The following is a 26458-nucleotide window of genomic DNA, read 5'->3' on the forward strand; positions in this document are numbered from 1 at the left end:
GGGCCTGGGGAGAATTGAAATCGCATATGCTAACTACATAAATAACAGCTAACCATCAAGCCGAAGATGGAAATAGACACACAGCTTTCTTTCTTTCTTGGGATAAGAGTTCTGCTACCATACTTTACGCGCAGTGCCACCCCACTTGTGTTTCTCTGCCAATCTCCGTTTGCAGCCAAGAAACAAAAGAACGCGGATTATTGCAATGGCACCTGAAACCCTTGCAGTTTGTGCTTCTTGAATATACTTCCTACCCATACACTTATGGAGGGGGTAGGCATCTAGTATCATGTAGGGAAAGAATGAATGAAGGAACAATGGATGACAGGAAGCAGAATCCCGGGAGAAGAAGGGACCTCAGACTCAAAATGATAACGAGGAGGAGGTCGAAGAGTCGACGAGAATCAAAGTGTCTGTTCTGTACTAGAATATCCTACTACAGAGAGCAGAGGGGCCCGGGAATTTGGGAAATGTTTAGTTTACAGAATGCCCAGCCAAGCTGCCAGACTAGCCTAAGACAATTGCAAGACAGTTACTTAGTTAGACAAGCCCAAGACAGACAGAACGGTGAGCGAGTGAGAACTGAGGTTAGATCCTCCATCTCCAAATCGAACCAAAGCACAGGAGCAGCTCTGGCGTCCGGGCCGAGGGTACATGTGCGGTACCATACATACATCCACTTACCTCCTGGGCACCCAGAGTAAAGTACAATAAGTAGAGCAGGTAGTAGAGCCAGCAGCAGCAAATCGCATCTGTCCCCTGGACCACTCTGCAAACCAATAAACACACACCCAATTGCTATCCAGACGGCCTTCATCCATCCCCTTGCTTTGCCTCATCGAAGTCTCACCACCACCGCCACCAGAAAGCGCACACCCAGCCAAATAAAACCTAACCCGTTGATCCCGGTCCACCTCTGCCTTTTTTTCCTTTTTTCCCTTCGGTTTCCTTCTTTTCCCCACGTCCGCAAGGGTACTCGTTGAAAGTTCGGTGTGTTGTGCGTTGCGGGTCTCTTCTTGCTTGCTGCATGTCTCAGACGTGAATGAATAATGTATTGGATGGCTTACTAGTAGCTAGTTAGACAGCTAGCTGGCTTGGTAACAGTCTGTAACAAATCGAACTGTTCTTTGATTTGATTTGGGGGTGGTGGCCAGGGAACCAGCCAGAACCACCACCACCACTACCGGCCAGCAACCACGAATCTCTGTGCTGCCTGCCCTACCTTTCTAGGGAAGGAAGTTATCTAAGGCTGTCCTAGCGGTGTATGGCTAAATTCGAAACAGGAATAGAGAGAGTGTGGGGCAAGGCAGCTTCCGCGCTGCATAGGCTTTCCCGCAAAATAAAATGGTACATACAGGAGGTGTAGCAGCCTACATTTTCTAGAGCACAAGTAGAGTACCACCGATTCGAATATTTCGGTACAGCAGCAGCCATCAGCCATCGCTACCAGTTGGCTGCATAAGATGCACATCTGGGAAAACAAAAAATCACATGGATATCTCGGAAATAAACCACACATGATAATGATAGAGAGGGATGGATGGGATGGGAAAAGAAAAAAGCGAACTACAATGAGATGAACATAAAAATAGTCATTGGCTAAAGATACAGGTATGTTGATATAATAGAGAGATAGCGATAGTGACATGTAATTACAATGGAGGAGCCCTTTAATCCCTCCTAAATCGACCTTCCATCCCAACTACCAGCCCTTTTGTTTTTTTTTCGTTCATAGAGACGGCCATCTTCTCAAGATCTTTATAACCCCCCCAACCACTCCTCCGCTAATCCAGATGTCCCATTGAAAGATCACGAGTAGCCGAAAGAACACCCGCGATCGTTCTTGAGCATTGAGCGCCCTTCATCTCAGCAATCATGAAATCCATCTGTCCAAAATCCTCCCCTCCGCTCGCCTCGCTGTTACTTTTATATTCTGGGAGAACGATCCAGATCAGTCACTGAGGGTCGGAAGGGTAGCCAAAAACTGGGACGAAAAGAAAAAAAAAATTGTGCACCGAGACAAATTCTTCCGACATCCATCGATTTTCCTTCCAGCTCCTACAACTCAATACAGAAACATACGCACCCCCAACTGAGAACGCTTGAAACCATACACGCAGAGACACAAATAATGGTATGTAAGGAAAGTAATGAAAAGTAGAAATGGGGAAGTTACCCAGATGCTGGCGTAAAATGACCCATAAATAGAAATTTTGTGGACCCAAGGTGAAAAAAAATACAGAAACATTTAAAAGTAAGAGAAAAAAGAAAGGGAAACGAGAATGCAAAACCAACAAGACGCATAAATATTGAGAGTGAGTGTTAAAGAAAAAGGACTGAGCCTGATGGAAACTAAAGGTGATTTATAGAAATAAATATGTCATGAGCTCGGGATCCAAAAAGTAGAACCCGATACCCTACTTGCACATAACAAGCCCCAAGTAGTACATGCATACAAGGACACAAATCACGGTAAAGCGCCTGTATATGTTTAAAGACTGCCCATTGTAGCATAAGTCCTGGGATGAATGACCGAGTGAGAAGAGGAAAATTATTTGTGTCGACATTATTTATATCAGACCGCATTGACGCAGATTCTCTTGGATAATGATATCTGGAATATGTAAGTATGACTTCTTCGATTAAAAGGATACAATATGTGCATACCATTAACAGCTGCCATCACGAAACGGATCTGCGTAGTATCCGTGGCACATGTGAAATGGGTATAGATTTGCTTGGTCTCTGATTGATTCAAAGACACGAAGCGATTCAGAATGTAATCACAAGCAGCAGTGTAGTCCTCGCCACCTTTGAGTTTGTGTCAGTATACAGCCACTCCAAGTGGGAAATGATTAAGTGTACATACCTTCGTAGTCAGAGAAGTAATTCTTCATAGGACTAATTGGGAGTTTCTCTCGGAAGCGATCGATCTTGTTCAAGAACAGGATTATACTCGTCTTGATGAACCACCTTGAGTTGCAGATTGAATCAAACAATGTCAAAGCTTCCTGCATACGGTTTACAGTCTCATCCTCGAACAGCAATTGATCGTACTCTGAGATGGCAACCAAAAACAGAATAGTTGTGACATTCTCGAAACAGTGAATCCACTTCTTACGTTCCGATCGTTGACCACCAACATCAAACATACGGTAGGTCAAGTCCCCGATGATAAAGGTGGTTTCTGTAATACCGGTTGTCTTGACACGCGACCTCAGTACATCCTGGTCAGTAGGCAGATAGTCTGGCTGTGCGATCCTATCGATGGAGTCAAAGTAGCTAGGGTATATGTTAGCATTGACTTGACTAGATATAAAGTTTGGAAGTGACGCGTACTATCTGGCCGAGTCGTTCAACTGGTATTCCCTTGATCGCCTGAAACATTCCTGTACACCACGGTCCGCCCACAAAGTCTTGATAGCATTGCCAACCTCTGGTGGGAGGGATTCGCCCTCGATCTGTGTCGGCTGCATGAAGATGGTCTGTACATGATACTCTGCCCGACTATCATCGAGAGGAAGCTCTAACGTTTCCATTGCTTCCAGAATAACCCTCATTGACTGAACCGTGTTTGAGAAGATGATTTCTTTGAATGATTCACATTCATCTCGGCTATACCCACCTTCGTGGATGAGCTTCATCTGTTTCAGGATAGTTGATTTACCGGATTCTCCAGCTCCTGTAGCGCAGTAAGGTTAACATCCGGACGTGATATTTGGAGACAGGAGATGCAAACCTAGAAGAAGCATTTTGATTTCGTTCCGCTGCATCATCTTGTCCCTCTTCAGCTGGTTCTCAATCTCTTCATTCCTCTGCTTCCCCTCCTTCTCCTCGGTGCTCATGCCACAACCCATCTCGTCGTAAGTATCCTATTGATTGTTTCTCGGTGTATAATAATTAAACGACCTGAGGCAGGCCGATATTAAGAGCTAATTAAAGGTTGTAGGTTGATTTGATTCGCGACGATGTGGTTTGAAGGCCTGCTCTGAAAGATAGAAACGACAGGATTAGAATAAAGATGGACGAGACCAAGAACGGGAAGCGTGTCTGCACGAAATAAAGATGAATCGATTTAAGTGGACGGACAACGGGTGGGGGGTGAGGGGGGAGAGAGTCGGGTGAAAAGGAGACGGATGGGAGAATAAGGAGAAACAGAAGAGAAAAAGGATGGAGGAGCGAAAGTAGAAAGGTAGTGGTTGCAAGGGGCCTCCAGGGGGTGCGCTGCTTCTGCTTGATTTCCTGATTGGGAGCAGGCTAGCTTTTCTTGGAACAATACCCGAACCCGAATAAGAGAGGAGACAGCTGCGCGCAGAGAGTAGGAACATGCGTATAGCTTTTGAAAGACTCTAAGAAATTCCTTCGAGAAGCTTTCTTTTTGTTCACGACATCGGACAGGCACCCTCCACAAAAAATTCATCCGAATAGATGAAGCTGACATTTGATGGGTGACAGACGCGCGCGAAAACAGTAGGCTAGTCAGGGATGGGGAAGGGAGGGTGTGGGAATGCTAGGGTGTGGGAGAGCAAGGCTGCTGGATAATTGAAGGATTGAAGGGACAGATGATGGTGGTTTAGGAGATGGGGTGAAGGTGTTTGCTTGAAAGAAGTGCTCACCAAAAGAATAATATATACCAGTACGACTGCGCTGTGATGGTAGTGATGATGGAGACTGGTGGTGTTTTGAAAGCTTGTTAAAGGCGTTTTGGTTGTTTATTGATAACAGCCAAAATTGTTGTGTAAGATCAAAGGAGGGTAGTGGATGGATGGAAGGGTAGATGATGGATGGACAGATGACCGGGTCGGAATAAGAAAGAGAGTGTGATGGAACTCGGAGAGTAGAAGCGCACAACAAGGAACGAATGATGCCGACGGATGAGGCAGGAAATAATACCGAACCTCTCACGCGCAGAAAGTACACACACAAATACTGTTGAAAGAAGAATAAGAAGAGGCGCAATCAAAGGTGTTTCGCAGAAGCCAACAACAACTGAGAAAAACCCGTGCGACGTCCAGCGAGAACAGCAAATATGAAAGAAGGATGAAGGGGGAGAGGGAAGGAAGGGAGCTGACTGACTTGAGTGGGACTTGACTGACAGAGAGAAAGGTCACGAAGAAAACCCGAGAAGAAGAAGCAAGAGGCTGAGGGGGAAGGGGGGGGAGTATTAGGAAGGGAATTGAGTTCAATTCAGAAGGGTCGTCGCGGTTTGTTCCTGTAAGCGGTTCGCCTCTCTGATTTTGGCGTTGCTTAGCTCGCTCACAGAGAATTAGGAACAGACTATTCGGGGGGAGTGGAGAAGAAACGACGGAGAGTGAAGATAGTTCGTTCGTCCCTGGCTGCCCTGTAGAACGCACTAAGGTTTTTTTTGGGAGGCACAGAGATGGGGATAGCTCTTCGCACGGGATCTTGCAAAATGCACGAGTGGCGGGGAGGGACGAAGACGATGATCGCAAATTGCTGCTCGGCAACTTCTGCACTACTAAATAAGTACTACAATGTCCAGATATTCTTTTTACGGTTAGGGGAGAAACATGCAGTTCATTGATTACATGTGGACGAGACTAGGTAATGTATAATTCTAAATTCCGTTCAACCTGATGGTATAATAATATGCGTGTACAGTACCGTAGCTTTGTATCCTTTGAGTCCTGAATGCCTCACTTACAGAAAGACCAGACCAGACAAGAAGTCATCTCTTTTTTCCCTACAGCCCCTTACCCTACGTAGAGGTAGAGTACCAAATACCCCATGTACCCATGTACCCATGTACCTATTGTCCATACCCTACCCTAAGCTAGGATCGCTTCAAACGAGAATGAACGTCAGATGTCTTACTTACACGCTGATGCTAATGTTCCGCAATTGAGCCCTTGTTCTTATTTACTTTCTCTCTAGTAAATGCAATTTCAGCCTTGGCCATTGTACTCTAGATCAGTTACTTTCTCTAGTACAGTCGCAACTCGATATGCCGGATCTCAATACGCCGGATCCCTTGCTATCCCGTACGAAATCCTCTGGGGTTTTGGTTTTTTTTACTGCAAAATCAATTTGCTATCACGGATTTTTTGCTATCCCGTATGAAATCCTTCGAATCTTGGCAATCCGGCATATCGAGTTGCGACTGTAAACAGGTACAAAGTAAACCCACCAGCTCGTATAAAAAGGGGTATGGAGGGTTACGCCCGCGCACATCATATTGCACAAGATACAGATACATACTAAACATCCTGACATGATACAGGGGTAAGGCCTGTCGTGAGGGCAAACAGTTGAGTTGAAGTCGTTCTTTGAGGCTTCGAGTGGCTTGAGCCCCCTCCTCGCAACCCCAAACCCACACACCACGCGGGCTGGGGCGGTTGTACCTACATGTTGCTAGGACTTCTAAATGCTACGGCACTACGATCCGGCTATATCGTGGGCTTGGGCCCCTTAAATTTTGTGATGATTGTGAAATGGGACCGTTCAAAATCATTGTCAGGTTGGAAACAGATGTGGGCAGGTTTTCTGTTGAGTTGAAACACAAAGCTCATTACTCTACCTCAACGTTACTGATCCTCTTCATGGTAAACCCCTTCTCCTTCTTCATCATGCCATCGTCTTTTTATCCCCCTCTCCCTCCTTCTCGGAACGGTTTTCCCCCTCCATCTCGGAACGTTTTATAGCGCAACAGGACCACGAGGAAACATTCTGTGCATAATAATGTCGTATCTAAAACTTTCACGGAGTACTGCTTCGAAAAAGGCAGCCTTGAGGCAGCCCTTGACGCAACAAACACGGGATCCACACCTACTTTTGATGCATGCATCCGGTCTCGCTTCCGGTTATTCTAGTACCGGTAATCTTAGGCCCGTCACCAACTAAAATTCAACACGAAAAACCCCTACTTTTAGTCGGATCGAAGTCACTTTGGCTTCTATTTCCCTTCTTTCATGCCTTCTTCTAGGGCAACAAATGTCTCAAGTGTCTTGTTGGGTAAGCATCTACCTCCTACATATTCTACAATGAATTGAATGGGATGTAGTTCTTCGTAAATTTGATCTTATGCGTGTTTATATTGTACCTTGTCCTAGTAAATGGAAGTATCTAGCCCTTTGTTGATGGTACATGTAGCCCTTACCAATCGCAACTGGTTCCGAGAATTTCTGCTAGCGACTCTAGGGCCTTTTTATCCTCCTCGTCAAACGCTTTAGGGACTGTGGAGTCAACGTCGATAACTGCGACGACCTGTGTCCCTCCCTTTGTTAGCTCATTTTATTTCCGAACCCACAAGTTCACTACCACCACAACCACAACCACCACACACCCCTTCACCCTTCAGGGTTCCGGCATCACCACCGATCCCTCAAGGGTTCATCACTTCAAATGCCACGAGGGCGAACAGGTACAGCTAAACCTAATGTTGTGCTAGTATAGGGGGCAGGAGAAGCACGTAAGTTTAAGATGATGCTCTCACCTTTCCACCAACCCGTATGGGCACCACTATTTCACTTCTTGAGTCCCCATCACAAGCGATATGATCTGGGAACGAGTGCACATCCTTCCAGGAAAGGGATCAAAAGTGATCGACCCGTTAGTGAGAGGGCCACGTTTTCTAATGTCAATGTGTAGGTATGTGCAAAGAAAGTGTAATGAAGCCACCAACCTCAATGACTTGCGTCTCAGCGGTTTCCGCTGCCTTGCCACAAACCCCACGGCCGAATTTGATAGTCTGACAGGCAACCTAGCGGTTTATCACAAATATTAGTTAGATATTTCATGTCCGCCATGCAGGTACAAAAGAAAAGAAAATACCACAACGAAACGGCAAACTCCACATGGCCCGAAACCTACCCATCTGCCCGGGGAAAAGGAGAAAGACAGTCTTCCAATAATAACATGCCATGGCTCATGGTTACATATGGACATGGCCGCCATATGGGCTATGGGGATTCGAAGCTCGGAGTATCTCGAAACTGTCAAAATCCCCATCCCAGGATAAAGGGAAGGGGGTTGTATGACGATATCCGCAGCAAAGATAATATAAAGAAAATTATATTCTGCACATACCTTTCCCATGAATGGGCCTAGTATCAACTGTTTTGGAGTTGTCGGATCAAGGACGTAGAACCCTTCCAGAACGCGTGTCAGACCTTCTATTGAATTGCCTAATCCGGCCCCGTAATAACAACAACTTGCCCTGCCCTATCCTGTCCTGTAGCTTCCGGGGATTGGGGTTCCTTACCTGCCCAATTTGCATGGTTTGACGGCTCTGGCATTGAATGTAACGCATGCCAGATAAGAGAAGCCGAATTGGCGAGATTGCTTTGAAGCGAAGTCATAATTAGCATGCATCGCACGATGTATATACCTAGTGCCGATAGGTACAGTCTTCTTTCTTTCTCTTGAGAAAGAGGGGGCTCGAGTTTCTGCATACATACCAGACCTTGATGGAGAAGTAGACCCACTATCAGGTCTTTTGCACTGCCTGATCCCCAATCATCATCATGTCGAAGGGAGAAGGCTACATACCCAGTTTCGCTGTCCGTCAAACAGCGCCGAGGCCTGCTCGATGACTTGAGCATACGCCTCTGTTTTTAAAACGCCTCTTGGGAAATTCGATGCGTCGGCGTGGACCTGTGTGGCGAGTTCTATCAGTCAGCCAATCCAGGCTTGTGCGACAATAACTCTAATTGAACGAGACCCGAACCATTCTTGCGGTGTCCGCGGTAAATAGTGGTAGATATTGTTTGGGGCGAATAAGTTTGGTTGGTTGGAGGAGAGATGTCCGGACCCCAGAGATGGCGATTTCAATGCTGACCCCAGACAACTCAAAAAAACGAAATCGTGCTTATAAATTTCACAATAGGTAGATGTTTGGACCCAGAAAAGCAGTTGGGTATCCGGCAAAATGATGTATGTTATCGTACCTAAACACCCCCAAAAATAAATAAAATAAAAAAACCATCGCGATTACCAGCCAAAAATCTAAGCTAACTAATTACGCCTGAGCATTAAGCTAAAAAAAAAAAAGAATAAGAAGGTATATTGTGATATTCATAGCTCATAGCCCTTATTTCATATTGATATTGGGGCTGCATCCGTGGGTTCTAGCTAGTCTAGGTACTGTTTGAACCAATTCACCGCCTGGTCCTGGGAGTTCTCCATATTCTCCCTCTGAGCCTGGATCTCAATATTTCCCCTCAAAGCAAAGCCTAGTGCTCGTGACGTGTTAAAATATATCCCTCATTTAATCTTTATCTCGGTTCGTTCCCGAAGAGCTCGAAGGGGAGAGGAATGCGGAGGGGTCAACTCACCATGTTTGGCGCCGTCATAAGTAACAACCTCGCTCTTAAACATCTTCTGCTTTCCGAGAATCTCTATAATTTTCTCGACGTCTTTCATAGGGAGACGTTCATCCTCCTCAGCCATCGCAAAACTCACAGGCTTCGCAATGAGCTCTATATCCTTTGGAATTGCAAGCAGAGCTATTTCGAAATGCGCTTATGATTAGCTGCTGTTGCAGAGTATCCACACCGATTTCCGTTCACGGGTGCCGGTTTTTCTACGTGACTTGCGGTGAAAATGGAGGACTCACATGGATGTGCCGCAAACACAGCATCAACAAGTCCACCTTCTCTATAAGTCCTATCACTCAAAAGCCATTTCTCCCTTTGGGCGAGCAAGCAAGCATATCTTCCTCCCCAACAAAAACCGGAGACGAAAACCTTGCGGGTAGTGTTCTCTTTGTGGATTGCTTCAAAGAAACCGTTGATTATCTTCCATGAAACGGCCTCTCGATGGCGAAACATCCAAGCTCCAAGCTTCCCTAGAGTTTTACTAGTGTTCCGTCAATAAACTGCTTTCCAACTGGATACGTGACATGAGAGTGGGGGTAGTAGGTATAATAATACGTACACTTTTGCTGTCATAGTCGGGACTGTACCATCAACGGGTGATAAGACCTGCATATTCTCTACTGGAAATGAATCGCCTGCAGTAGTACACTCATGTCAATCCTGTCACTTCCCCACATCTCAACGTGTAGCTAGCAAAGTTTTGAAAATATGGCGACAGGAGTGGCATGTGACTAACCAAACATGAAGTCAGGGACATAAACCGACAAGCCAGTCTTCCTAGCGTATACATCGGCCAATAGACGAGTGTTTATCAAAAGCCAGCCAAATACGTCTGGTATTATTACAATGACTCCCTTTGAGGAGTCTCCAGACGCGACATAGGTATCGAGACCGTGGATAACGGTTACAGTGCCATTTGGCGAATCATTTTGGAGAGTACCTGCAGGGCGTCAGTCAGCGGCAGTGCCACTAAGCTTGAATTAGTTGAAGAGGGCCTGGATATATTCACCTTGGACACAACAGGCAGAAGCCATGATTCTTTTTTGATTATGGTTAGTTAACTGAAAAAGCTTCTATTAGGGATGGCAATGGAAAGTTTCTAAGAAGGTCGTTTGTTTCTGCGAGGGTCATCTGCGGGATGGGGCTCTCATGATATCGCCCAGCGCGACCTAGGGCTGACGCACACTACCGTGATTGGTATCCGGCCAGTAAGCCAGGAGTCTAGGACACCTAGCTCGGGGCTATCGGGCTTTGTACCATCTAACAAGCACTGGTCAATAATTTTATTCTCATAAGCCCAAGCCCTAGAGATCTGTTTATTATTTAGGCCGATGCCAGGCTGGTTTATCAACGCATGTATGTGGTGAGTGAGTGATACACATCATGTAAAACTACATGTAATGAGTTTCTCGGAAGTCTGCAGCCTCCGAACGATTGTTTAGCCAAATAAACTTAAGAAGGTACATGTATTCAATGATTTAACATCGTTCGAGACGCCGAAAAAGTCCCCAGGATCCGCAGGGTGTGGTCGAAACACGATGGGGAGCAAGGTGTCGTTTCGTCTTCCAATTTACTGTTGATAGGGATAGTTCCTACGAGGGACGGGAAAGGCGCCGAGTCTCGCCTTTTCTTTTTTCCTTGACAGATCCACGTTTTCGGCACCCCGGAGAATATCAGCCCCAACTTAGACTAACTCCAATATATGCGAGCTCAATCAAGTGATTGCTCGCGAACAGGGGTGATGGATAGATAGTCAAATGGTGCCTGAATTCGACAGACAACCCAGCCAGGTAGCAACAGTTTGATATGAAGCAGAGCAGGCTATACCACCCGTGTTGGCCGTACCTCTACTTTATCTTTTTTTGTCCTGGATACATGAAGAAAAGACAGTAAAGGGCCAGTCTGTCGATGCTGCTTCACATCACACTCCAGCCGCTAGAGAATTCTTACTCCCGTTTATGCACTTTCTTGCACAGTGTTACACCTAGGTTCCCTGCGTGTCAGCTTTGATCAATCATCTTGTGGTTGTGTGATATGGAGCGGGGATTTATACAAACCTTACGATAAATCAGGATACCCATCCTAGTATGCATATTTTCCAAGTGAATGGAAGGACCCTTAGTGTTTCATTTATATTCAGGTTTCTAATTGATGATGAGCTTAATACAACAACATTTCGATGGCCTTCGGGTAATAATCCTGCACATAATAGAATGCAAGATCCAATTGTGGTTACATTTGAGTGTGAGGGACTTGCATCTTGGGCTTTGGTAATATCTAATATCAGCAAATATTAGCAATATATAAATCCTCGCACAAATCGTAAACACGGGATGGGCACTATGGGGCTCGTGACTTATCAAATCAGCCGAGAACCGCGCACGGCTTGATATGATGATGAATAACTGCTGTATCTTTAAATGCTATGTAGTTGTGCATAGGATCGATGTCGTTTCCCACAGTGCGGTGCATCATGTGACTCATGGATTATCACCCGATTTATGACAATTCAGGGATTTGGTAATTTAAAAAACACCAAGCCTTCGGAGGCTATAGAAGATGTTTCTCTTTATCAAAATGTAATTGTTGTATAGTTTATCTTGTATAATTGAGAGATAGTTATACCATTCTTAGCTTATAACTTTTCTATGCGACCCTTTTAAAAGAGTACAGTCGTTCACCGTCTCTTGACGAATACTGCCACTTGATGAACAGGGATTCCAAGTACGGCAAGAAACACTCAAGCAACAGCCAAACTACGAGATCTCCGGCCAGTCCTTTTAATTTCTATTAGCCCAAAGTCACCTGTTCGTCGACTGGCAGTATTCGTCAACTGGCAGTATTCGTCAAGCGACGGTGAACGACTGTATATATGTATGCGCCATGCGTATATACCGTTTTAGTTGACTTTGTTGAGTTTGATGGACCATGAGCGGTGGTGTCGAGTTTGGGAATTGATATGCAGAGGAACATCGAGCAACTCCTGGTATATATATGGCCTTGTTTATGAGTTCTTTAAAGCAGATTTTTTGTTTCCACAGTAGGTGATGTAATATAATTCATCATTCCTCAAGTACCAGCTTATGGGAGCATCGGTCTCTCCAAATTGTAATTTTCTAATACCATCCGGGCAAAACACATTTCTCCAAGTCATGGTATTTGCAGGAGATTTCATCAACTGAAAATCCTTGTATCTGACGTGTAATCTTTAATTTGCTGCTGGTGAATTGTCGGATATATGAAATGGTGCGTCCTTCTTCACCCTTGAGTAGGTCTGCAAAAGTATCGGTGCACCAAGTAGAAGAGTAATCGTTTGAGATTGTTTGCTGTTCTTAGCAGTTGATTAACCTGTTCGATACAGGTCGGCTGTATCCAAACATCTTGTATGTGTCACCTATTACTTGTCAGTCTTGCTGGTTTATTAAGCTGGTAGATACTTGTAACAGCGCTGGTTATATATGTTCTTAAAAATTATACCGAATATCCACAATCTCTGATGAAGATTAGATTGTAGGCGTAGAATCCACGCTTAGGATAAAGCAGGCGACTCTCACATCGATCGTTGATGTTTGAGATGATAGAAAACCAGATTGTAAAGCAATGCAGCCATATTGCTGTCCACGGTGCACACGTGGATGTTGCTATATGCCATAAATATTTGCGGATGAAGAGCTTCAAAGGAGCCGGAGAAGCTGGGAATGAGATATCGAGAGGAACGGCGGCTTTATATAACTCAATTCAATGCGCACCCCAAGCTGGTTATTTTCGCAAATGTTGAAAGGAAAGGCGCTGGCCTCGTCTAAGGCACCGATAGCCTTGTAATGAAGTGTGGTTTGCACAACTATTGTCGGCACACTGTCGCGCGCGCTTCGACTACAATCCGCACTAGCGCCTGCTTCAGCGTTCTGCATAATCCGCTTCTCTAAACAATTTTCTAGTGCATGAAAGAACGTACCACAGAGCTATGTAGCAATCAGAAATTTATAATGTTTAGTGATGTGGGGTGCACCTTACATTGAGCTGTGGTCCAAGGCTTGTAAGTAAAGTTCGTTGACTCACTGTGAGGTACGCACCTGCTTGCAGATGAGCACATAACCTAAAGTACCTTCCTCGATCTTATGCGCACCGAAAGATGACAATACGTGGACTCCTCTTCAGCTCGCATATGCCTCGGTATAGAACTCAACCCATCATGTTTGCCCTTCAATTAATCTATAGTAGGACCAATCACAGACCTCAGGCGTCATCAACATACATGCGTGCGCACTGTACTACCTCAAGTTATACTGATTATGGGATCCACGAAAGGCTTTGATTGAGGTGTGTTTGTTCCCGTTATATAGGTTTTCACAGAAGATGGGTCATTTGATACTACAAAAAGCTACAAACGGTGTGTTGCTACACTGATAGACCAGCTACTGGAGCGCTCGACTGTTCCAGTTACGAACACATTCCAGTCATGGACATCCCTCAGTGTGGTACGGTCGAGCATGATTCACGAGGCACTTTAAGATAAGGAGGAAGGGGGTATCGAATTGCCTCTGACTCGTGGAGGCTTACCTCGGATTACCATATTCCTCGATGTTCCTCAATGTTTGACAACCTTTTTGAAAACTTCAATCAGGGAAAGTATGTTGAATCGAGTCTTATCGGCTCCAAGTTCGTGGGGGGTCATTTCTCAGGCTACCTCAAGACGACACAAGTGGTGCCTCGATCTGCTTCGTGGACCACATTGATATTATCATTGGTGTCACAGTTCAAGATATAATTTCATATTGGAGGGTTCACCACTAGTACGACTACACCCGTGAGGTACGTCCAGATATAATGTATGATCTCCTCTGAGCCCTAAATCTCATGCAACAAGCTATAAAGAGAAACCACAATTCTAAATATTTATATTATTATGATAACACAGTTTTAGGCACTACATTACCTTCGAGTACTCGGCACTGACTTTATCAAGTACTTGTAACTGCCGAATGTATGTTATAATGCAACGTTTGAAACCGAAACTTTGCCACGAGAACCAGTGCTAGGTGTAACTGGGAGTACGGGGGGTTAAACGAAGAATAAGATTCACTATTGACTCGCCGAAGTAGGCGAGAATTCCACAGACATCGTTTAAACTGACATCTCGCCTAAGAGTCCAGAAGAGGCAAACGCTTATCTTTGATCTTGCACCCATCTATTTATTTATGAATTTGGGCGATAATCCCACTCGCTCATGCAGATCACTTAGTCTTGAATACTCAGGGATGAGAGATTCCAGTATGCCAATTTTTGGATGAACTAGGCTATAACCACAAATTTTATCACAAGGGATGTACATCAACCAGCGATAAAAAACCGCTCCATGGTCATGCCTCAATGCAGATTGTCTCCCTAAGTTCACATATGTGTATTGAAGTTTATATTTAGGAAGATCATGAGGTTGACAGACCTAGGGCTGTTAATACCTTGTTGACTGAAACAACACCCCCTGACCACCTTGAGCTCGAAGTTCTATAATGCTCTAATGTCTAGTGGAGTGGGGAGTACAAACCATCTACGCACAACTTCAATTCCGGTGTATTTCTCATTCCTAGGCCTTATCTTTGCCATTCAAAGTGAAGTGTACGTTTGTGCCACTCAAAGCTAAATGAACATATCTCAAGAGCTTCTCAAGTACAGTCAAATAGCTAGCGAAATTCAAAACATCCTTTCTGGGGGGGGGGGGGGGGGGTTCGAATCCCCACGAAGCTTTTTATATCTTCTCCAGCTATGGCCAGATAGAGAAAGAATAAGAGCGAGAAATGATAACTCCAATAAAGGGTAAATATAGAGAAGAATGAAAGAGAATTGATTATAGCTCACTTGTCAATAGGGGACAACAATGGCGGTTGGTCAGTTGGAGAAGCGTGTACTTGGTCTGTTGAGGGAGCGGGTACGTGGTCACCAAGTAGTGGGGAGATACCTGTCTTTATTGTGGGTTAATTAAATGGTTAACCAGACTCCGTCCTTTGCAATAAATCACGTCTTACCAGTTTATCATCACTAACCTCCGGCCCCGATCACAGCTCCAATTCCAAGATTACCGCCAAGGAGCTGACGAAACACGACATATCCGTTCTTGGAATAAATAAAATGGCAGGCAGCAATTGAGGTCCCCCAAGCACTGTCCAAGCTTGATATTATCTAGATCTCTTCAAGTGCAGGGGTGATGGCTGGAAAAGTATCATTGATACTGCAGCTGCCAGGGTGGATCATTGTGCTAGGGGACACATGTACACAATATCTACCCCACTTCGTGATAACTAACTCTGCACAGAACATACATATACCTTTACAAATAGATACAATATCGTATACAGCGCAGGGTCAGCAGCTCAATGATCTAGCTCATGCGGGCACCATCATCATATCCTGATCCTCAGCGACAACATAGGCATGCAATTAAGTGTACATACTACACGCCCATCGGTCAAGAGCGTTTCTCCAAGAAAGACCAGATCAACCCGGCTTATCTGCCGTTCTCCAGAGGTATGTATCCACCGGCCGTGCACCTGCAGTTGTTGAGGGACGGAAATAGCTGGTAGGTGCGCGGTACGAACCCCGATCCTCGGACGGAATCTATCTACGTTCCGGAAATATGTGTATATGCATGGGCCTGCGTATCCGTATTGATGATATAGTTTCAGTAAACCTTACGGGGAATACGAGAAGGATCGAAGGTAATAATGAGACGATAGTAGTCTGTATTCTGTATCTTCTCCCCAGAATAAAGATAGGAAAATCGAAGCATAGGAGAAAAGAATACGAGAAGTTCCACTGTCCATGAGCAACCCCCTTCTATAGAACAATCTAAAACTGATTACAACCCTCCATCTATCTATCATCATGTTTCTACCAGCTAATACTAATCAATCCGGCCTCTAGACAGTCCCCGAGCACAGGAGCACATGAGCCGGCATTCCTCAACCGGCCATGCATGCGAGAAACTTAAGTTTCTTGTACATCCACCAGACCACTTGACTAAATCCCACCAGCGACGAAGCTAAAGGCGGCACTGAAACCTTCTGTTTGTTTTTGGCTCATTGTTTCTTCGCGCCGAGACCAATCATGAACTATCACTCGACATTAACCATAACTTCGTTAGCTACACGTGAAGATACATGTAGTCCATCACACGACACTCATGGACCATAGACAGAAAGCTAAAACGTTTCGTAATCGATCTCCACACATGGTGTAATTGCGCAGACTGCAATCTATTCTCTGTTGCTCCTTTCCCCCCCCTTCCCCCAATCGATTCTTCACCGTGCACCCCCGAGTTTTCTAAGAAACGAAACGTCAAAAAACCAAAAGCAAGATAGCCACCACAGGCAGATATAAAAAAGAAATTCAGATTAACACCCTTTAGAAATAAAAAAACAACAAAGACGGAGTGGGAAAAAGTGAGAAATAAAAGAAAAACACCATTTGCTCCAAAACAATCCCATGGTAAGAAAAAAGGAAAGACGAGAATGTACAATAGTAAAGAAAGAAAACAAGAAAAAAAAACAAGAGGAGAGATAGGTTCTACTGTTTCTTCTACAGAAGCCATTTCAAAACAAATAAAAACGCAAAATATTAGCTATAAACCATCCACCCAACGTGAAACACTTGATATGAAAAAATAACTGGATAAAAAAAACCGAAAAACGTAACTGATCAAGAATGACACAACCCCCCTGCATCATCCGCAGCACTCCACGCCCCCGCCAGCCCCACAAACCCCGGATTCAGGTCCTCAAACTCATTCACATTACAGCTCCTCGCAAAGTCTGTCGGCGTCCTAGCGACCCTCTGCGGCCTAGCGACCCTCTGCGGCCTCTTCACACCAGCCGCCGACGGCGGCGCCAGCGACGGCGCCTCTCCAATCGCCGGCTCCGTCGTCTCATCCCTCGCCTGCTTCAAGAACGGGATCAACTGCGTTCCGCCCGTACCCTTCAAGCCCTTCCGCGAGGCCTCGTCTCTCGCCAGGCCCTGGCGGGGCTCGTCGAGCGCCATTCCCTGCGGGAGGCGCTGCTTGTTGTTGTTGTTGGCACCGATGGTGGAGGAGGCGGCGGCGAGCGCGGCGATACGCTTCTTCTCGGCGGAGGAGGGCAGGATGATGTAGCGCGTCACCATCTGCACGTGGATGGTGCGGAAGTGGGCGAGCGCGCGCAGGGCGTTGTTGTATGCGGCGGTGAGGGCGAGGTTGTCGGCATGGGCGTTGGCGTAGTCTTTGATGTTTGCGACGGTGGTGAGGTGCTCGAGGAAGCGGCGGTGCGAGCCGGGCATGTAGGAGCGCATGTTCTGGGCAGCGTGTTAGCAACTCATCCTATACCTACAATGTGTGTATATAATATATATATCAAAAAAAAAGAAGAAAATATGAGTGAGAGAAATACAAACCTGGATAAAGTTATTCTGCGCCGGCGGCGCCGTCCCCTGCAGCTGCTCCGCACTCGGATTCTTCCTCTCCCCCGTCTGTCGATGCTCCACGCCCAAAATGATATCAAACGTCTGAATCAGCGAGCTCTGCGCATTACTTCCCCCGGAGTACTTCTGCCAGCTCCTATTCCCCGCGCGGTCCTCGTAGCTAACGCCCCTGGGCAGGCCCGAGTCCTCCATATTCTTGCTGCCGGCCAGGAACGGGCGGATCTGGAAGTAGAAGACGTTCGGGTGGCAGCCCTCGTCCATGCGGTCGAGCAGCTCGCCGAGGTCCGTGATGTGGTCGGCAAACATGGTGAGCGCGCGGATGACGGTGTCGGCGTCGTTCTCGCGCGCGGCGGCGATGGCGCGCAGCATGATTGGGATGCTGGCGGCGCCGCGGGCCTCGATGGCGACGGAGATGAGGTAGAACCAGGACTCGTCGTGGGTGCCGGTGAAGGTGGTGATGGTGCGGAGGTTGCTGAGGAGGTCTTTGCGCTGGTGCGGGTTGAGGCTGTGGTAGTTCCAGAGACAGACGGTGGCGTAGGTGGCCACTGGGGGGATCTCGAAGTGGTCGGAGAGCTCGAGGAGGGGGGCGGAGATGGTGGCTGGGAGGCACTGTGGGGGGGGAGGGGAATGTCAGTAAAATAGTTCACTCATGAGAGTAGTAACAATTCCAATTCTTGTGACTCTGAAGGGGGGGGGGGGGGGATTACTTCAGCAGGCTCATCCCCAGCCCACACATAGGCATGTGTCAAAAACCCCAACACAACATAGGCCCTTCTCCTCTCCCCCTCGCCCTCCAGATGGTACAGACTCAGCATTGGGAGGGCATCAATCACTCCCCGGACCGTCTTTGTGCGAATAAGCTCTGGCAGACTGTCTGCGACCTTCTCCCAGGGCTCATAGTAGGGCGACGAGATGCGTGCCACGGGGTCGACATTGGGCAGGAAGCCAAAATTGGGCGAGAGCCCGTACTCCTGCAGGGTTGGGATGGGTGGGATCATATTGAGTGATGGGTTGTGGCCGAGTGATGGGTTGTGGTGGTGGCGTTAGATGATGATGATAATGCCGGGAGATTGATAAGATAACAGCAGCAGCTACAGTAGCAGGGGTCGGCAGCAAGCAGGCAGGTAGACAGGAGCAAATCAGACCAGTCCAGTCCAAAAGAGAGAGAAAGAAATTTTTTTTATGAAGCGAGGGGTGGAGAGGTGGGATATATAAGTATATTTTTTTGAGTAGAGAGGCGAGAGGTATATAATAGTAATTAGGGAGGTGCTAACACCCGCGGCCCTGGCTGGGTGTTGTCTAACGGGCGGCGGATTCAACCGGTAATGGAGTTATGTCTCGGGCACACGCGGAGGCAAAAATAGGTATGTAGATGTCGACGGATGATGCCCGTGTGCAGCAGCAGCAGCCAGTGATATGGAATTATGTATGTTGGTTAAGTCTGCATGCGATGATAATGCTGAAGCGAAGAAGCAGTAGGAGGAGGAGGAGGAGGAGGAGGGGCAGGGCAGTATATGTAGGAGGTACTTGTTGTATGCAAGAGAAATAATACTAAGTAGCTGGTACTTCTCACTGACAAATAACTGTGGGGGGGTTTTGAGGGAGGGAGAGTGGAGGAGAAGAGTGGGGAGGAAAGAGGCGGAGAGAAAGAGAGAGAGTGTGATACGATATCTACATATACTTTTTTATCTTCCGGCCCCAACATGTCATGACGGAGAGATTTTTTTTTTCTCTCACAGGTTAACGTTGCTAGCTAGCGCGAATGCTGAGAAATCTCTCTTTTCTCTCTCCCTCGATCTTGCCCCCGGGAATAAGAGGGCCGCCGCCGCAACAGTCAGCCATCTAGAAACAAAACGGCCCGCTGCCGAATATGGAGGGGTTAATGGTGGGATGGAAGGGCTATGATGTGCTATGGAGAAAGGAGGAGGAGGAGGGGGGGGGGGGGGAGGGGTGGCATATGTAAAGCAAAACAGTTAGAGAGATTCGATACCTAGTTACCTTGGTGGCTCATTCCAGTTTTTTTTTTTTTTTTTTTTGCCTCTCCGATTTCCGGGTCCAGTGGATTGGCTAGCTAGCAATGGTGGATTGGTTTCTGGAGATCATTGGCCTTCTACAGCATCATCACCATCATCATCAGTCTCGAGGAGTGTAAGGTATTCTACATCTGGATATACGCACGATACGCACAGAGCAGCTACATACTCTACCATTCAGACATGTATGTACTCACACCGTTCTGTGAGATCATGAGTCGTGTGCGTTGCCTGCCTATGTACGATATACCCATACCCCATACCCATACCCATACCCAACCCAATCACTGACGCTGACATCTGATCCCCGGAAGAATAAATCAAACGGCGATATTCCAGGCGTTCCAGGCCTCTGTAAATGGCTGTTCGCGATGCTTGATTCCTGGCCTGCATGTTCGGCAATGCATCACTAAAAACAGCACTGCCCTGCACGTGAGCCTCCAACAACAAAGACCCCATCCCCATTAAGAGCATGCCTGCCCGGTTAGAAGCGGAGGGGTCCTGAGCGTACGTTTGTTCGTCCCTTTGACACGATCATCATCACGGTGAGGTTAATCTTGGTCTTCTGTTAGTTTGTGTAAGTTATGAAGTAATGCATGTAGTAGTAGTAGTAGTTCTGCAGCGGTGGTACATCTCTCGCTACCTCAAGTACTAGTACATACTTTTTGGGGTGTGCCGTGTGTCGTGAGTCTGTGTCTTGCTTTCGACTCTACTATCTTGTTTAGCTCACCACACAGCTACAGCACCAATTCTAACTGGCTAGCCTCCTCCCGAGGTGCGTTATTAAACACTCTTCCTACATTCTCCTCTACTCCACCACCACCACCACCTCCTCCTCCTCTACCACGACCAACACCTCCCCCTACGTACTTACTCCTCCTTTCTCCCCTCAGGTTAATTGCCTCAATCCAATCCAATTCATAATCCTCCGACCCCAATTCATCCGTAGAAACATGGGGAAACCTTCAGATGGCAACCCTTATGTACGTACCCATACCTTCCACCTTACCTATGCCTCACCTGGCCTGCGCATGTCCTACCTGCATATGTACATGATCCAATGGCCCGTGAGAGTGTAGCGACATGTAGCTCTTTCGTTTCGTTTCGTTCTCGCTGCATCGACCCAGAAAACTCGTACGACAGAAGGCCTACGTTACTCTACTCGCTAGCTCGGAACCGAACCGCCGGGATGCTCCAGCGAAACATTTTACCCGCCCTGTGACTGACTGAACTGAACTGACTGAATGACTGTTTGTAGACTGTCTACCAGTCAGGAAGCTTGGATGGATAAACCATATACTAACTCTTAACTTTTCTCCTAATTACCGTATAACAAGTACCACTACTACCAGCTATCTCTCCCCTCTGCTCTACCCTCTTCTCTACTCTCTGCAGCAAAAGAAAAAACAAATTATAGAAACAATTAATTTAAATTTAAACATACGTACCCACCCCTGGCCATGATGGCAGCTGCATCCAATTCCTGCCGGTATGTATGGTAGGCCATGATAATCGATCTACCCACCTCTCATCGACGATCACACCTGCCTTCTGCCCTGCCTACCGAAATTTTCACCCCTCCACCCCTCCTCCGCCGCGCGCTGTGGGGGCATGTTCTCCGGTACCTACACTTTAGAGCAAGGCGGCGGCTATCTACGACAGGCATATGCAAAGTATTGGCAGGCACTGGGACCTGAGGATCACATCCATCGCGTATAATTGTAGCTACATATCATACATATCTCCACATCTCCGGCCGTTGGATTTCGTGTTCAACTCAATTCAATTCAGCCTATCTACCTACCTATCCCTCTATTCTCCCTCCCCTTTCCTTTCCCCCACCGTAGAGGAGTACTATATGTAGAGTAAGCTTAGAGGCACAAAAACCACACCACAACACAACACAATACCACGAACCAGGCCAGCACCAACGCCGCCGGCAGATGGGGGCGGCGTCGATCCTTTATGCAAACCTCCCATGCACCTCCCTCTGTCCTTCCTCCTCGGACTCCTCCCAGGGTGCGATGCAGAAGATATCATGGCAGATTACTCTATGGTGAATTTTTAGATGTAGAGTGCATACATTATACATATGGTGAATTATGAATGCAATGCATATGCCCGCATTTGCACCTCTGCAGATGTCGCTCGTTATCCCTATGTATGCATTGCTTTTTCTTCACCAGAAAGCTTTTTTTTTTTTTTTTCCTTCCATGGGGCATACGTAGTGGGGGGATGAGGGGGAGCCGGAGGTCAATGATCGTCCCATATCTGTTTCAAACCCGGGATATTGCACTCTACCCATCCACCCCCTCCGGCCTCATACTCCTACATACTCCTACACACTCCTACACACTCCTACACACTCCTACTACTCCTCACACATCCTCAATGCAATGGCCGAAGAAACGCCGAGGCAAAGCATAACCGCGTGTAGGAACATAGAAGCGGCCTAGGAATCATATGAAGAAAAGAGCAATTAAGAAAAAGAGTGTTTCGATCCCCGGTCCTGCCCTGCCTGTTTGTTACACTGGCGAAGCACCACTCTACATGTCACATCCAGGATCTGCTCTACGTCCAGAATAGAAATAGACCGGGATGGGGACGAGTGACAAGACGCAAAAAAAATTTCTCATCTGTTTCTATGACCGGATGCTATCGCAATGCCTGACAAATCTCGGCCCGATCTATGGGATATGGGGATGAATCAGGCCGCACGCGGGATTGGCTTATCGTGGGGTAGACTTTTAAGCGGGTATGGATGCTGATGGGGGGGGGGGGGTTGGATTTCGTTCAATCAGATGCGCTCTACGACAGCCACGGCAGGGGATTGCAATTGTGGTGAATTGTGATGGTGAGCACGCGATATGGGATGAGAGGGTTAGGTTTGTGTATGTACCCATAACTCGTGCCGTCGGGTTTGTAATGGTGGCTTATGCCCACCAGCGAATTTGGGGGTGTGAGGAAACCCTTGCTTGCTCTTTGCCCGTTGGCCCAGATCTTGTACTCCTAGATCATAGATGTGTGTGCCTTTAGACAATAGTAGAAATTTTTTGGCCTGCTTTTTATACACTTCATCTACCCAGATTCGCCAACAAACGCCGGATCGAAAATAGCGATTAACTACAAGAAGGGAAACACAGAAAAAAGGAAAAAAGGAAGAAGAGAAAGGAAAACCGCGACTACTCCATCTAAAGCTATGCCTTCTCCTCTGAAGCAGCAGCAGCATCAGCAGCCTTCTTTTGCGACTTCTCCCACTTCTCAACTCTCCGCTTGATATCCCCCGCGCTCTGTTGAAACGGGTTCAACTTCCTGTCAAAGACCATCTTGTTATAGTCCTTCCCATACTTCTGTACCAGGGCCTCCACCCACGCCTTCTCTCTATCAGTCTGGTTCCTCTCGCGCCTAACTACAACTGCAGCCTGCGCCTCAAGCTGCTTAACAATATCGGTCCGCGTGTCCTCGATACCCGTAAACTCCTCCTCCTCGTCGTCGTCGTCGTTCAGAGCTTCCTCAGCACTCTTGCCATACACAATGTTGATGATGTTGCCGTCCTCGTCGCGCTCAATCAAGGCTTCGCCCGGTGCGAGCTTGGGCTTGCTAGAGGCCGGGGCTTTTGTACCAGCAGCTTTCTGGGCAGCGGCGGCAGCGAGTGAGGTTTCTTGGCCGCCGGCGCGGCCATTGAGGCGTGAGACGAGCCCGAGACGCTTGTAGTTCTGTGCGAGGGTTTGTTTCTTGTCCCTGCGGTTTGCCCATTAGTTTAAAATCTAGGAATATGGAATTTACTCCTTCTCGGAGGTGGTGGAACATACCAGTTCTGAGCGATCAGGGCATTGCCGAGTGGGCGGACTTTGTGCACACGCGGGTTTTTGCGCTTGGTCTTCTTGGGGATGGAGGATCTGTTCTTCTTCTTTTGGAGTTCGCGACCCATTTTTGCTGTAGTTCTGGGGGAGTTTGGTAGGTGGTGATAGTGGTGATAGTGGGATGGTGAGTTTGGTTTTTTTGGTGAAAAAAATGGAGCTGGGGTGCGGTGCCAAGAGTTTGTCGCCAAGGCTCATGGGTCGAGTAAGGATTCCTGACTAAACTACATATGTAGACTTGCGGGGTTGGGCTGTTGGGAGGTTCTCTAGGGCGTTTGGAGGAAGAATTATTAGTTGGACCTAGTTAAAAATTTGAGGTTAACTAGCTGTAGCTGGTGTCTATCGGAGATTTATACTTTTAATTAAATCATGGTGAATGATTTGGGATGCGAGTGCTGAGCCATGATGGAAATAAGGGTTGCAAGTACATGTTGCCGCATGCTCTCACGCACGTGGGGATATTAGAGCTTTGAGTAGAAAAAAAAGATCCGCACGAGGATAGATCGATTCGTGATGCTTATAGGCGTGCATTAAAATGTAGGTATATTCCTCGTCTTGAAGCCATCGAGCTAGATCTGTGCTTGCTGTAGGAAGACCTAATAAGTAAAGGGATGGATGATTCTATTGCGAAGGAGTGGAAGGGGCCGGCCTACTGATCTAGTTATACACAAAAAGGTGACACGTTTATATAGTTAAGCTAGACTGTGGACCAACTTACACCAACAATAACCAATACGTGTGGATACAAAGTTGCCATATCTTGCATGGCTTGCACCGCACTTGCTGTCGACCGCAACCGATATTTCATTCAATAACTGACTGGAGTAATATTAATCAGTTATCCCTTCCGCCGTTTTCAAGGTACGACCGTTTTTTGCTTCAGTAGAAAGTGATACTACTAAATCAAACTCTAGGTATTGCTATCACCCCTCTAGCTCTTACTATTTACTTCTTGATTTCCTGCTTAGATAGATCGACAGGCCTAAAGACCGGTACCTTAAGTACATGTTGTAGCTTTTATCTAGCTCGAGTAAGAGATATCGACATCATGATATCAAGTCCCAAATACTAAAAATTGATTCAGGAAATACTAATTATGATTTTAGGGGTCCTGCAGAATCTATCCTAAAGTTGCCCTATTGTGGTTCTCCAGTCTGTTCTGAGGCGCAAAAGCTGTCACTCATAAAAAAGACCAGGCCCCCCACCCTGCATGCGGCTCTTCACCCCACCACGCAGCAACCTCTCCTCCGACTGAAACCAACCCACTCTCACTACCAACCCAACTATCACCACTCCCCCGACGACCACCACCACGATGCCCGCAAGTGTCCCCTCCCCTCTAACCACACTAGACACCACTAACCCCCTCCCTCTGCAGCTAATAATCCTCTCCGGTTATCCCTGCTCCGGCAAGACCCAGCGCGCTCAGCAAATCCACACCCACTTCACCACCAAGATCACCACCTCCACCGACCCTCGAATCAAGCGCCTCAAAGTCCACACCATCAACACCTCGACCCTCAACCTCCTGCGCACCGTCTACCGCGAAGCCCGCACCGAGAAAGAGGCCCGCGCAACCGAATACAGCGCCGTCAAGCGCCTCCTCACCAAGGACGACGTCGTCATTGCCGACGGCCTAAACTACATCAAGGGCTTCCGCTACCAGCTCTTCTGCGAAGCCAAGGCGCTGCTCACGCCGAGTTGCGTAGTGAGTTCCTCGATTCCCATATTATGAGTGGAGCGGAGGAGAGCTGACGCTGGTAGAGGTCCACGTTGCGGCGCCGCCGGAGAAGTGTCGTGAGTGGAACAGCGCGCGGAAGGCCGCGGCCGAGGCAGAGAAGGAAGGCGGCAACGAAGGCGAAGGCGAAGGCGAAGGCAACGGTGATGGAATGCCGTATGAGGATGATATCCTCGAGAACCTCATCTTCCGCTATGAGGAGCCGAATGGTATGAGCCGGTGGGACAGCCCGCTATTTACGGTTCCGTACATCGATGAGACCCCCGACCTGGACGGCATCTGGGACGCCATGGTCGGGAACGCTGTCAAAGTGAAGGCCAACCAAGCCACCGTTCTCGTACACCCCCGCTTCCCTTCCACCCTTCTCCATCTCTAGTAGCTAAATAACACACCGCACAGAAACCGGCATCTGAAAGCGACTACCTCTACGAGCTCGACAAGACCACGCAAGACGTCGTAACGCTGATCCAAGAGCACCAGAGGAGCATTGGCGCAGGCGGTGGGAGCGTGCCGGTCGCGGACTGCGCGGTTGCGCTAGAGCTGCCGAGTAGTAGCATCACGGTGCCGCAGCTGCAGAGGATCCGGAGGCAGTTTATTGCGCTGAATAGGCAGCATGGCGTGGGCAAGGAGAGGATTAAGGAGCTGTTTGTCGAGTATGTTAATGCGCAGTTTAGGTAGTGTGAATTTTATCTCGTTTTTTTTTTTTGCTTTGCTTGGGAACTTTGGGTCATATGTATGGTCTTTGAGTGGGTGGGTGGAGGTGGGTACATTGCGTTATGAGCGCGAAAAAAAACGGCGTAAAATTGGAAGTCTATTGTTGCTGCTGCTGCGTGTATCGATTATCTAGTCCGCTATATCATTAGGTCGGTCATACTTGCTTGTGCATTTATTTGCACGAACTATCACTCGGTGTTGTTTCTGGACCCTAGACACCACCCCCCCCCCCCCCCCCTTCTCAAACTATCACTCGAAGTAGCTCCACCTATCACTCGAGGTCTCTATTCTATCCCCACCGGTTCTCCAATTATAGCTAGTAAAAATCCAACC

At 47.3% G+C, this 26458-nt stretch overlaps 7 protein-coding genes across 7 annotated transcripts; 1 reads left to right on the forward strand and 6 right to left on the reverse strand.

Annotated features, from left to right (window-relative positions):
- Window positions 1–2570: 2570 nt before the first annotated feature.
- LAJ45_08318 (uncharacterized protein) lies at window positions 2571–3857 on the reverse strand (the record flags this gene model as incomplete). Its single annotated transcript, XM_046117869.1, has 7 exons — window positions 2571–2614; window positions 2668–2811; window positions 2870–3282; window positions 3340–3470; window positions 3532–3563; window positions 3626–3682; window positions 3740–3857. 7 exons carry the CDS (start codon window positions 3855–3857, stop codon window positions 2571–2573), a joined length of 939 nt encoding a protein of 312 aa, XP_045968795.1.
- A 75-nt stretch (window positions 3858–3932) lies between these two features.
- LAJ45_08319 (uncharacterized protein) lies at window positions 3933–5542 on the reverse strand (the record flags this gene model as incomplete). Its single annotated transcript, XM_046117870.1, has 6 exons — window positions 3933–3988; window positions 4617–4671; window positions 4894–4929; window positions 5077–5091; window positions 5355–5476; window positions 5536–5542. The coding sequence occupies 6 exons, from the start codon at window positions 5540–5542 to the stop codon at window positions 3933–3935; spliced, it is 291 nt and encodes a 96-aa protein (XP_045968796.1).
- Window positions 5543–7113: 1571 nt separating this feature from the next.
- LAJ45_08320 (uncharacterized protein) lies at window positions 7114–8689 on the reverse strand (the record flags this gene model as incomplete). Its single annotated transcript, XM_046117871.1, has 8 exons — window positions 7114–7224; window positions 7454–7537; window positions 7643–7720; window positions 8047–8144; window positions 8222–8301; window positions 8418–8422; window positions 8509–8613; window positions 8687–8689. The coding sequence occupies 8 exons, from the start codon at window positions 8687–8689 to the stop codon at window positions 7114–7116; spliced, it is 564 nt and encodes a 187-aa protein (XP_045968797.1).
- Window positions 8690–9090: 401 nt separating this feature from the next.
- Window positions 9091–11416, reverse strand: LAJ45_08321 (uncharacterized protein; the record flags this gene model as incomplete). Its single annotated transcript, XM_046117872.1, has 9 exons — window positions 9091–9191; window positions 9294–9464; window positions 9575–9816; window positions 9895–9970; window positions 10072–10275; window positions 10345–10373; window positions 10520–10639; window positions 11318–11319; window positions 11393–11416. 9 exons carry the CDS (start codon window positions 11414–11416, stop codon window positions 9091–9093), a joined length of 969 nt encoding a protein of 322 aa, XP_045968798.1.
- A 5611-nt stretch (window positions 11417–17027) lies between these two features.
- Window positions 17028–18778, reverse strand: LAJ45_08322 (uncharacterized protein; the record flags this gene model as incomplete). Its single annotated transcript, XM_046117873.1, has 3 exons — window positions 17028–17654; window positions 17754–18389; window positions 18488–18778. The coding sequence occupies 3 exons, from the start codon at window positions 18776–18778 to the stop codon at window positions 17028–17030; spliced, it is 1554 nt and encodes a 517-aa protein (XP_045968799.1).
- Window positions 18779–23010: 4232 nt separating this feature from the next.
- LAJ45_08323 (uncharacterized protein) lies at window positions 23011–23744 on the reverse strand (the record flags this gene model as incomplete). The annotated part of the gene is made up of 2 exons (XM_046117874.1): window positions 23011–23554; window positions 23626–23744. 2 exons carry the CDS (start codon window positions 23742–23744, stop codon window positions 23011–23013), a joined length of 663 nt encoding a protein of 220 aa, XP_045968800.1.
- A 1244-nt stretch (window positions 23745–24988) lies between these two features.
- On the forward strand, window positions 24989–26089 carry LAJ45_08324 (uncharacterized protein; the record flags this gene model as incomplete). The annotated part of the gene is made up of 4 exons (XM_046117875.1): window positions 24989–24994; window positions 25052–25381; window positions 25440–25748; window positions 25811–26089. The coding sequence occupies 4 exons, from the start codon at window positions 24989–24991 to the stop codon at window positions 26087–26089; spliced, it is 924 nt and encodes a 307-aa protein (XP_045968801.1).
- Window positions 26090–26458: the final 369 nt, after the last annotated feature.

The sequence above is a fragment of the Morchella importuna genome (genome assembly GCF_003444635.1).
Source record: "Morchella importuna strain M04M26 chromosome Unknown Morimp01GS029, whole genome shotgun sequence".
Classification (NCBI taxonomy): domain Eukaryota; kingdom Fungi; phylum Ascomycota; class Pezizomycetes; order Pezizales; family Morchellaceae; genus Morchella; species Morchella importuna.